This window comes from Diceros bicornis, chromosome 14 (assembly GCF_020826845.1).
Source record: "Diceros bicornis minor isolate mBicDic1 chromosome 14, mDicBic1.mat.cur, whole genome shotgun sequence".
NCBI classification, from domain to species: domain Eukaryota; kingdom Metazoa; phylum Chordata; class Mammalia; order Perissodactyla; family Rhinocerotidae; genus Diceros; species Diceros bicornis.
The window spans coordinates 66,449,899-66,462,053 of record NC_080753.1 but is presented as its reverse complement, the minus strand read 5'-3'; the positions used below and the strand labels follow the sequence as shown (position 1 = coordinate 66,462,053).

At 53.5% G+C, this 12,155-nt stretch overlaps 1 protein-coding gene and 1 long non-coding RNA gene across 2 annotated transcripts; both read right to left on the bottom strand.

Annotated features, from left to right (window-relative positions):
• Positions 1 to 637: 637 nt before the first annotated feature.
• LOC131414209 (uncharacterized) lies at positions 638 to 1,371 on the bottom strand. The gene is made up of 2 exons (XR_009222160.1): positions 1,285 to 1,371; positions 638 to 946 (listed from the first exon to the last, which is right to left on the bottom strand). It is a non-coding gene; the product is annotated as an uncharacterized LOC131414209 (long non-coding RNA).
• A 4,063-nt stretch (positions 1,372 to 5,434) lies between these two features.
• On the bottom strand, positions 5,435 to 11,876 carry LOC131413397 (ral guanine nucleotide dissociation stimulator-like). Its single transcript, XM_058553919.1, has 3 exons — positions 11,873 to 11,876; positions 7,041 to 7,354; positions 5,435 to 5,684 (listed from the first exon to the last, which is right to left on the bottom strand). Exons 1-3 carry the CDS (start codon positions 11,874 to 11,876, stop codon positions 5,439 to 5,441), a joined length of 564 nt encoding a protein of 187 aa, XP_058409902.1. The 3' UTR covers positions 5,435 to 5,438.
• Between the last annotated feature and the right edge of the window lie 279 nt (positions 11,877 to 12,155).

Genomic DNA, 12,155 nt, shown 5'->3' with positions numbered 1-12,155 from the left:
CAAGGATCCCAGCAAGATTCAATTCTAGGTCAGTAGTAAACATGGAGGCACTAGAGGGGTCTCAGGAGGGAAAGTCCTGTCTGCCTTTAGTCCATTTGCACATCACCTTTTTGGGCCTTGTCCTCTCCATGTGCATGTTTTGATTTTTTTACATTGTTTTCCCCACTTACAGCTGATGCAATTCCAGAGATTGAACTAGAAAACTACAAGTACCTAAAATTTGGTCAAAAGAAACCTCAACAAGAGAAGCAGAAAACATTCCCTCTTCCTCCAGAATGTAGAAAGGGACTCCCTGCCTATGGCACGACCTGGTCCTGGGTAGTGCTGTTTTAAAGACACCCACATTTCAGTGGTTGTTGCTTTGCCTGTGAAAGTACCATCAACCTTTAAATCTCAAGAGAACGGGCGGGGGGCCGTGTCCGCCCCTGGAGCAGCTGAATGATACTGAAATGAACTTGTCCTCGGAGTTAGGGGAAATTGGGAGTGACGTCACTAGCCAAAAAAGGGGCTGACCTTTCTCCCTTCTCCAACATACAATAAGTTGATGACTCAGAAGAGTTCTTGATTCAAGGAGAAATGTGAGATTCTGTGTCTCACTCACATGCCTACAGAAAGCGACAGAACCACACGACAACTCCCAAGCTGTAAAGGGAACAGGACTTTAATATAATATTCAAATATGTCATTTATTATTTACAACAAATAACCACTGACCCTCCCCAATGGGTGAGTAGGTGCTGAGGTAGAGATGTCAGGGAGCTGGGATGGGGTCATCCCTTCTCTCTTGGGCCTCAGGGGACCCCAGGAATCAGCTTACAATGCTCCCCTTCCCATCAAGTGGGAGGAGCTGGCCCGGTGCATCGCAAGCATCCCAACAGTGTCCCCGCTGCTGAGGATGGGGCTGTGATCGGCCACTGGTACGGGGTTCGGCGTTGGGGCCTGGGGGCTGAGTAGAAGAGTCGGGTTATCTTCTGCGGCCTCCCTCTGAATCATGGCCCCCCACCCTGTCCCCACTGCACTGGGTGCTTCGGACCCTGTGCTCAGTGCTGTCAGCCACCAGTACCCCATTCGTCCCTGCCACGTGAGCGATCATTTAGTATCACCTATTTCACAGAGAGGGAAACGGAGTCTCAGGAAGCTGAAGAGAGTCACCCCAGTCGCAGGACTGGTCAATAGTGGAGCAGGGATCCCAGTGCCAGCTATCCGACTCCCCAAGGCCACGCTTAGCCTGAAGACTTACTGAACCCCCAGGAGTCAGTCACCCCGGCCCAGACAGTCACTCACCCCAGAACTTGATGATGGCCTGTTCTTCTTGGCCTTGTGTATTTTGCAGGCCAACTAGGTCTAGGGCTCTGGTTGGCAGGACAGGTTGTAGCTACAGGACAGAGAGGCACCTGTGAGCCTACCAGGAACCACACCTCAGATGTCCCCCTACTGCCTGCCCAGCAGCTGGAGTCTGGGTGTCCCAGAGGTCGCCATGTAATAAGGCCGGGGGATGAGTGGGGGACCATGGAGACAGGCTCTCTGGACTGGCCAACAGGGAGAGTCCACCCTTGCCCTCACCCAACTCCTGCCCGGCCTCACCTCTCACTCTCGTTGAGCAACTCCATGTCTTGGAACCAGGCCGCTAATCGCTCCCTCGGGTTCTAGGTTGTAATTCTTGGCAGCCTCCTGGAGCAGCAGGATCTTCCTCATAACTCGGTATTCCTGGGACCAGAGGGAAGGAGAGGATGCAGACAGTCCCTGGGTGGGGGATGCTGCAGGGGCCTTGTTGGAGGTGAGGAGTGGGGCAGGGGACCAGTCCTGGAAACCATCCTTCCCTCCAGTTCCATCCAGGCTCTACCAGTTATCAGAATGGGAATAATCAGCCCCTCCTCCAGGAAGATATCCTTGATGCCATCCTCCCCTCAACCCACCGGCCAATTGGATGGGTCTCCCACTCTTCTGTTATTAAACTCTTCCACTCAATGGAAGATACAGGGGGTGAAGCCAGGGACTGTTCTGCCCAGAAGGTCTCTGATTTCCACCTCTTTCCCCTCCCCTGCAGGGAGTGCCACAGCTTCTTCTCAGTCCTCTTCTCAAGGTTGATCTCATTCCCCTGGAAGGTAGACAGCCAAAGTCCATCAGACAGAGCCCCCTAGCCTGACTAGCCCCTATGCCCACCCCTTCTCATGTGGCACTACTACCAGGTCCCCAGAGAGGGCTGGGCACGCAGAGAAAAGAGGACTTGGACCTAGGCCGGGCTCTGGGCTCCAGAGTAGGAGGACATGGGGGTGAGACTGAGGGACCTGGCAGCACAACTCTCTCTGATGACAGACTTGGAGGCTGGGGCCTCAGGGAGAGGGGACTGCTCAGCCACATATGTGCTGCCTGACTTGGGGGGGCCCGACTTCTCTCTCCCTTCATGGACAGCATAGGAGTTAGAGGCTGAGTCCAGCTCAGATAAAACCTCACGCAGCTGTGCCATCAGGCAGCTCGGAGCTTCCCCAGCCTGGGGAACTGGAATGGGTGTCTCTGGCAGAGCTTCTTTTCACTCATCCCTAAGATGCGCCTGATGCCCCAGCTCCCAGGGGCAGCTGCAAGTCTCTCATGAGAGGAGATGTGCCAAGTGCTGAGAACTCAGAGCTCAGTTTGGGGGCTCCCGCATCCCAAGGCTCAGAATCCTGGTCCTTCCTGCCTAGTCCTCAGGTTCACCCACCTCGAGATAGTCACCCATCGCCAGGTGCAGCATCAGCAGGTCACTGAGCAGATTGCCAAGATAGGGGAAGACACACTGTGACATCGGGGTGCAGGTGGGATGAGCCCTTGCTCTCAAATAGACCCCATGTAGACCCTCTCCTGAAAAGTCCCCACCCTCAGCCTCCTGGCCCACCACAGGGTTCCCACGAGGAGCAGCCTAGGATCCTCAGCAGCCTCCCCTCAATTCTTCCTCCCTTCACACCCCAAGAACACCACACTCCTCCTCCTCACCTCCCAAGGCCAGCTCCTGGCAAATCACATGGTGTGCCTTCCCTGGCCCTCCCCAAAACAACCCATCCTGCACCAGCTCTTCTAGGCCCTCCTCTTGGTCACTTCTACTGGGGGATTTGGGCACTGTGGCACCAAGAGAAAGGGCCCTCCTCTCTTGATTTGAGGCCTCCAGCTGGGAGCGCAGAGCCCCTCCCCCACAGGCACACTCACCTGCTGCTGCTGCTGCTTCTCCTGCACTCTCTGGGGGTTGCACTCTGGGGGGGCAAACGTGAAGGGCCCCTCCTGTTAGGGTCGAGGACAGTGTCAGCGAGGCGATACTCCCCTCACCCCATTTCTCTCCAGCACCACTGGCCTCCGACACTGGACATCTGACTTGAGTCAACTGGTATCAATGTCATTCCATCCTCCAAGGTCTGTGATTCCAGAACAAGCCCAGCTCCAACTCTCACTCTGGGTGTGAGCTTGAGCTCATGGCCTGGCCTCCTTGAGCCTGTTTCCTCATCTGGAAAGTGTGAGAACTCCAGCTACCACACAGGTTCTCATGAGGACTCACTGTCACAAGACTGTCATCCTTGTTCTGGCCTTCACCCCTCCAGGTGGAGCAGGCAGAAAGCTCCCACATTTCTTTCCTCCCTCTTACCTCAACACCACCCTGTGAGACCTGCACAACACAATCACTATCCCTCCATTTCCCTGATGAGGAGACAAAGGCCCAAACATGGGCAGAGAGGTGCTCAGGGGCCCACAGAGGAGAGGCCACTTGCCCCTCTCAGCCAGAGGCCCTGTTCCAACATCCTCGCCTAACCCCCAGCCCCACCACTGAAAACAGTCCTGTCCCCTGAGCTCTCAAAGCTTGGTCCTGGGCCGAGTCATGGATGGAGAGGATGGGGTGTCTTGGGAGTCTGGTTGAGTGGTTCCTGCCTGGCCCAGTCCCGTGGAGTGTCTGGGCCCCAGGCTGGGCCAGAGGCCAGGCCAAAGCCTTCTCCTCCCCAAGGAACGCCTCAGGACATTCCCCTGCACTGAATCCTTTTCTTGTTTGTTTGTGAGGAGATCAGCCTTGTGCTAACATCTGCCAATCCTCCTCTTTTTTTGCTGAGGAAGACTGGCCCAGGGCTAACATCCATGCCCATCTTCCTCCACTTTATATGGGACGCTGCCACATCATAGGTCGACAAGCGGTGCGTCGGTGCGCGCCTGGGACCCGAACCGGTGAACCCTCAGCCACTGGAGCAGAGTGCGCGCACTTAACCGCTTGCTCCATGGGGCAGGCCCCTGAACTCTTTCTTTATCCACTCAGGAACTGGACCCCCAAGGTGCCACCTCTGATCAACAGGGAAGGGGATGACAGGACATTTTGATTCCCTGTTTACATGAGGCTCCTAACTTCCTTTCAGCAGGGTCCACTAAGAATCCATCAGTTGCCTAGACGCTTCTCATAAGCCACCGGGGGCATATGTCATTGCCAACCAGGCACTCAGGTTAGACTCCTGTGGTTCACTCAAGTGACTGCTCTAGGGGTCCAGGGGGGAGTCCCAGAATGCACACACATCTGCCACCTAAGGATGAGCAGCCTGTTTGTGCACCTGGGCCATGGGAATCCTCTGCCACGCACACCCCTGGGGCAGGCAGGGTGCAGCCCCTTGGAGATGTGATGAAGATAGAAGGAGCAGCGGGGTCCTGGCTTCCTGAGGATAGGTTTAGGCTGAGGGCTAAACCCACACCAACCACCCAACAGCCTGGAAGAAGCTACATCCTGCAGGATGGACATACATGGAAGCCAGAGACCTGTTGATGGCGCCAGCTCGGCAACTCCTCCTGGAACAGCCCAGCCAACACCATTGTGTCTAATGACCAGGGCCTCCTGCCCACAAACGGCACCCCACCTTCCCATGGGCAGAACAGATCCCTCTGCTTGTTAATCTGGATGAAACAGATGGGAATGTTTCAGAGAAAGTTCAAGTGAGAAACTATCAAAACCACAGCCTGCCCAGTGCCCCTCCTCCGCACCCCTCCTCTCTTTCCAGACCCCCAGCCTCCACTCTACCTTGATCATCAGTTCTCTGCTCAAGGACTTGTCTTGACTATTGAGTTCCTTAAGATTTTCAGGGCTCTCTCTCAGGGGAGGGGAAAGAACGAGGGATAAATTTAGGAATAATGTAAGGGGTCTGAATGCAAATCCCTTTTCTTTGCAAATCTGAGAGATTCAAACGGCCTGAAGGAGTGTTCTCACTGGGCTCCTCTGAGCGCTAAGGTCTCGTGGGACTGGGAGGGGGCTCTCCTGTTTGTCACTGGGGTCTCCACTCCCCAGCTCTACAGAGCAGCTCTGTTTTGACTGCTTTGAGTTTCAACTGGGCATAGAGTTCTGTTGCTATAAACACTTGAAAATCTCCAATGTGGCTCAACTGAGTACCCGACACTCAGGGAAGCCAAGTCCTGAAGCAGAACTGGTGACTAAGGACCCGGGAGGCTTAGAGACCCCCTGCCGAGGCCCAGGCCCTGTCCCCAGCATTTGCTGCCTCCCAGGAGTTCCCAGCTGACTGAGGGGCCAATGGCAGACATACGGGAGATCCCCCATCCACCCTGGTCCTCCTATGGAGAGAGGCATACCCAGCGGGAAACTTCCCCCGTGTGTTCTTCAGGTGGCTTGTGGAGGTTTCCTGCAGAGCAGAGATGACAGTGCAGGGCGAGGAGAAGTTCTTCAGGATCTCGCACTCCTGGGGAAGGGAAGAGAATGAGCTGTGAGGTGGGGCACTGGAGCCCAGCTTGCTCTAGCTTCAGTCCCCTTCTATTTAAATCTCCCCTCCTGGATGAGACAGATGCTCAGGGAGCCCCAGAAGGGCACATTTAGGACCCAAAGAGTAACACTCACAGGGAGCAGGATTTTAGCTCAACCCAGGGAAGGAGCCAGGTAGGAAGTGAGCATCCTCCCACTGGGACCTGGAGTTAAAGTCAGCGGGCCACTGGCAGGAAGGGCCTAGGGAATGTGCAGGGGCTTAACCACACACTGCAATCCTGGGAGCTGATAAAGGTGGAGAGGCAGTTCCCAAGGCTTCAGAGATGGACTCCACTGGGCATCCCACAGCACACCTGGGCCACCTGGATCCAGTGCTCCACCACCCTCGCCCTGTCCTGGGCTGTCATGCTCGGGTCCCCGAGGCAGGGGGTGATGACGAAGCTGGCCACCCTTCTGACGTGGTCGATGGTGGCCTGGACGGTGGGTGTCTGGTCTTCATTTCGGGCTTGCTCCTCTTGCCCCAGGTGGAGCCCAGGCACGGAGAGGGCATCACCTTCCGGAAGAGGTCCTGGAGAACAGGGGGAGTGTCACCCAGCCCTGCCACACCCCAGGTCTGTGTCCACAGCCCCCAAAGTCCCACACAGGAGTCACAGTTTAGAGCTGGAGCTCAGAAAGCTCAGGATGTGGCCTGAGCCTTGTGAGAGTCCCTGGCTTTTCTTCTCTGTCCTCCGAGGACACCCAGCACAGGAGGACCCAAGACCCAATACTGGCAGGGAAGGGAGAGGGGCTTTTGACCCAGCCCGTCCTGGCTAACTCCAAGCTCCAGAGGGTGGCTCAACTCGGCTCATCCCAAGGGGGCATCTTCCAATACCCTGATCCCCCCTCTGGTCCCACTTCACATTCTGATGCACATCCCCACGTGGCAGCTACAACCACAGGCCTTGTCTGTTTCCCTTGTAGTGAAATACACATCAGATGTCTAATAAATCCTGAGGCTGTTGAGCCTCCTGAGCAGCCGGTTGGGCCACCAGGGACCGGGCTGTACACAGTGAGCCCCTCCCTGCACAGATGAGCCAGGGCCCACCCAGCTTTCCATCTCTTCTACCTCATGGAGTTGGCACAGTCACTCTATGCAGCAGGTCCTCTTAATGTCCACCTCCACGGTCTGCAGGTGGACAGCAAAGTCTTGGGTGTTCAGAAAATTGCCCAGGTCTTATGGTTGGTAAAGAGTGGAGCCTGGATTTGGGCCCAGATCATAGGAGTCTGGATCATGTCTGGGGCAACGATGGCAGAGGGAAGGCCTGCCCCACTCCGCCCTGAAAGCCCAGCTGCTCACCGCATCCATCACGGTCAACTGCTCCACCACCAGCTTAGGAGGGAAGGCCGTGAGATTAAGCTTCTCACGCTCCTTAAGAGCCACAGGTGGAGATGGACTTCTCACTAGAAATGATGGTCCAGGTGACTCCAGCTCAGCAGCTCCCACTCCTGCTGGAGCCCATGTTGGCCCTTGCTCCAGCTCCAACACTGCTGATGGAGGGGACACTGGCTCCAGTGCTAGAGGGGGTGGTGTCAACGGAGCTGGATTCAGCTCTACCTCCACCACTGCCCACTGCTCTGCTTCTGCCGCTGGCTGGAGCTCCGTAGCTGGCGCTGGAGTGGGATAAAGAGAAAGGTTCACCCACATAGCTGACTTTCCATGTGTCCTTCTAAACACAGGAAAGATCCCACTCCCTTCCAGGAATACCCAGCCTGCAGTCCCCCTTACCATCTGGCTCTGCCTCAGTGGCCTCCAGAAGCTCACACCGGACAAGGGTAAGAGGGTCACGGCAGCTCATCTCCTAACCAGGCAAGGTGACATTCATGTACATCCCCTTTAGCTTGAAAAAGGGACAGCCCCAGTCTGGTTCCGCCCTAGTTCTAGTCCAACCCCGTCATCTCAAGCTTCTGAGTGTGGAGACCCTCTGCTCCTGCTCTCATCTCAGAACAGTACTGGAAAGTGTGGGTGGCCTCATGTACCTGCCCCTTGTCTAGTGAGTTGGTGGAGTTGAAACCATTGGGCAGCTACTCGACAACCTCCTGAGTGGAGTTCTGCAAAGACTGCCTGGGAGATGGGCCAGAAGGAATCATGGGCTGCATGCACACTGCCACTGGGGCCAACGCCCAAGAGAAAGTCTGCTCCTCAGTTCATGCACAGAGGGGCATCCCTGCAAAGAACTGTGGTCAGGGAGGGAAGGAGATGAATCCTCTAGTGCTTGGTAACATATGATTAGAGGAGCTCACCTTCTCATGCTGCCAGGCATGGCCTGGGGTATGAACATGACAGACTCACCAGGTTTCCAACACCTAACAACCAGCTCCTGCTCAGGAATGACCCGCCCCTTATGTCCTGCCTTCTCCCCTCCTCACAGACACATGCACACACACACACGCACAAAGAGGGGCAAGGGGTGTGGGGCTGATCAGGTGGGATCACAGCTGTGCCCTGGCCTGCACTAGCCTTTCCTGGGCTGTCCCGTGTTACCTTTCACTGCCTCCTGCCAGACGCCCAGAGGCGTCAAGAATGAGGGCTGAGCCAACATCACCAACTACCAAAAAGATTCTCTTTCTGGGATTTTTTGAGCCCAGATCCTCCAAAAGTTGGGAAACAACAACAAAACATCTTTGCCTGTTGACTGTCTCCAATCAAGTGAGCTGGATGGGGGGCTGTGGGTGCCTGGTTACCTGATTTATAAGATCTGTTGAGGTCTATGACCCCACGTCATCTCCTGAACTGTACACAATGAGCCTACACAGCCCTACCCACAGCTCACTGGAAACCTAACTAGGGACCTAGTTTTGAGGAGACAGAGATGAATGCAGACCTCCTTTTCCTTACTAGTTCTTCATCCTGGGATAGTCCCTGTGCCTCTCAGGTCCTCCCCAGTCTCTATACCGGGACCATGGGGATCAGGCTAGAATCTACTTCCTAGGGACATCACCCGGTGTATATGAGATAATATCTATTACCCCTGTGGGCTAGTGTCACATGTACCTAAGGCACAATCTTAGAGATGGAAGAATAACAAGGAGGGGTGGGATGTAGTACAGAACACCACTCAAAACAGGCCTGGGCTCCAAGAATGTGATATTGGGACAGTCACTTCCAACTTGGCCTCATTTTCAGGTCAGCACCATGAGGGGGTTGCAACTAATGGAAATTCAGATATTGCCATCCTGTGGTATAAAACCATTCAATTGTTTCCTGTTTTATGGAGAATGAGACCCAAGTGTCTCATCTTGGCCTATGAGGTGGGCAGCCTCCACAGTGGTACCCAGTAAGCCCCACCCATGTTATACACATCCCCGTGGAACCACAAAGTGGTTAGTAACTGGCTTCTGAACATAATAAGAGCCAAAGTGATGGGATGTCTTGTCCAAATTTTAACTAAAAATGTCTCTCACTTCCTCTTACTCCCTCTCTCACGTGCCATCTCTCTCTCTCTCACTCTGTCAAATCCCTGGAAGTGAGGAATCAAATACCGGTGTATTGGGGCTGCCCAATGTGGAGGCACATTGAGGAGAGAAGTAAGGGAGTGCCTGGGCCAACAGACAGAAAGGAACTCAGGCTCTCAATCCAAAATGAATCCTGAAGGCTGAGAGTGACCTTGTGGGCCAGTCCTCCCCCAGTCGAGCCTCAGTTGAGGCCACAGCCCCAATCTGTTAAACTCACTGAGGCAGAGGCACGCAGCTAAAACACGCCTGATTGCTGATACACAAAAATTGTGATATCGTCAACATTTGATGTTTTGAAATGCAAGGTTAGGGGCAATGAATTCAGAGAGGGAAAAGTAACGAACACAGCCTACCAGGCCCTGGTCCTACCTTCCACCCCAGCTCCTGTTCTCTCCTCCCAGCCTCCCTCCAGCTGCACTGGCCACCTTTCTAACCTCCTCTGGCCAAACTCACTTCTGCCTGTGAGGCTCAGGACCAGTGGTGCCATTTCCCTGACACACTGCTCCCAGACTTGTGCAGGGCAGGCTCCCTCTTGTCATTCTGGTCCCAGAAATTGTCACCCTAGTGAGGTCTTTCAGACTCTCCTACCCAGTGATGCCCAGCCCTCCCTCACAGCCCCCTGATGTGTTTCTCTACAGCAATTGCTCTTTTCTTTCTCGTCTTTGCTTTTGTCCATTTCCCCTCTAGACTGTGAGCTCTTGGCCGGCAGGGACCACTTAGTTATTTTCATCCTTCACTTCAGCCCACCAGGGCACCTGGCACAGGATGAGCGCTCAGGACACAGCTGCTGAATGAGTACATGGGTAGATCTTGCACCTCGCCCCCTACTTTTGACCAACTTTCATTTTGGAGATGAACACTAGTAATAGGAGGTACAAGTTGTTTCTGAGGCAGGGGGACAGCCAGAAAGACCTCTGGTTGACTCTTCGCTGCTCCAGGAACTCAAGAACAGTTCAGTGGACACCGAGTAAATTCCAGGTTTACAGCAGAATGACTTGATATATATATATTATGTAATGGTTACCAAAATAAGTTTAGTTAACATCAATCACCAAACAGAAATAAAAGATTGTTTCCTGATGATGAGAAGTTTTAGGATCTACTCTCTTAGCAAGTTTCAAATATATGACACAGCACTGTTAACTTAGTGTTGTATATCAAGTATATCTCAATACAACTGAAAAAAAATGAAAACAAAAACTCACTGGCCACCACTGACATAAGAGGCTGCCCGCCCCCTCGTGGCCAGCACTAGCACTGCTACCCAGGCAGGAACTCCAAACAGAAAGCAACCTTTCTTCAGGTGTCCTCAAGGCAGAGGCTCTCCAGGGTCCCAGGGGTAAAGCAGCAGGATCTGTCACCTTCGAGGGAGTGGGAGGAGTCTCGGGAGCCTACCGTGCCCCCCTCTTGCTGTTCCCCACCAGGTGTCCTCTTCACTCCTAATGCATCCTAACTACTGCCATGACAATGGTTGCCCCTACCTCCAGATGAGGACCACAAGGGTCCAACAAGGATTAGTCTTCTCCCTGGACTCTGGACTTGGTGTCCAGTGCTCTGGCATCTTCTTCCTTATCCTCAGTTCTCATCCACCCAAGCCCCCTAGCCTCCTCAGTTCTAAAGGATCTCCAGAGGCTGGAAATCATTTTGTCAGGGTTTCAGAGCACAGTAGGTCATCAACAGAGAACCTAGTCCAACAGACACGTTGTGAGTGCGTGGAACACTTGGAGTCACTCTCTGGATGCACTCCATTTTATACAGGAGGACCCTCACTGAGGTATTCTCTCCTGTTCCCAATGCCTACACAAGGGGAGGATGGGCTCATCACAGTTCTGGGTGACCACAGAGGTGGACTGCAGGACCCCAGTCCTGTGCTCCCCAGGCTGGGCCAGGGATGGATCTGGAACAAGTAGACACCTAGGAACCTTAGGGATTCCTCTTCCCATGTCTGGGCCCCTGCTCACGAATCTAGGAGAATGGATGCTACTGCCCCGTGGGAGAGCTGCCTCCAACCTCTCTCCCTCATGCCTCTTGTCACTTCCCCGGTGTCGGCTCTTTCTTGACTGCACCTCAGTGTTCTCCATATGAGAATTCAAGTGTGAGTGAGTGTGCCTGTGCCTGTGATGATGAGGAGAGGAAAATGACCCCATATGGAAAGGGGTGGGCAGCAATCCTCTAGGATCTTAACGCCTCTCATTGCCAAAGGAAACCTGAGGGAAGGGGTGGAGCCTTGGCCAAGTAAGGTGGAGCTCTCTCTAGTCTTCAGGACTCTGACGACCTCCTGTGGTCTGGGACAGTACCTGCCTCTTTCTAGGCCAGTTTCCCAACTGTACAGTGAGGGGTAAGATGTGCAACAGCACAAGCATGTGCTCGGCCAGGACAAGTCATCAGGCCCCAGAGATACATTAAGTATGTTTTAAGTGTATTGAAGACATTAATATTGCTGTGCAATCATCTCCACGATCCATCTTCAGAACACTTCTCATCTTGCAAAACTGAAACTCTATACCCATTCATGAATTACTCCCCATTCCCCCTCCTCTCAGCCACTGGCAAACACCATTCTACTTTCTGTCTCTCTGAATCTGGTGATTTCAGGAAGTTCTAAAAGGGAAATCACACAAGGTTGTATTTTTGTGACTAGCTTATTTCATTTAGAGTAATATCTTGAAGGTTCACCCATGGTGTGCCGTATCTTAGACTTTCCTTCATTTTTCAAGGATGAATAATATGCCATTGTATGTATATAGCACATTTTGCTCATCCATACATCCCTGGACAGATACCATAGCAAGGCCCACAACCAAGCCCAAAATAAAATGCGGCTTCAGCCAGATTTTTCTCAACAGTACCCTGGAGACTACTTTCTTAAGCCATATCCCATATGATATTTACTAAGGATCTAATCTTGGGCCGAGAGTTGCTTTTCAGAAACTCCATTTCTCTTCCTTAAGCAAGTTTC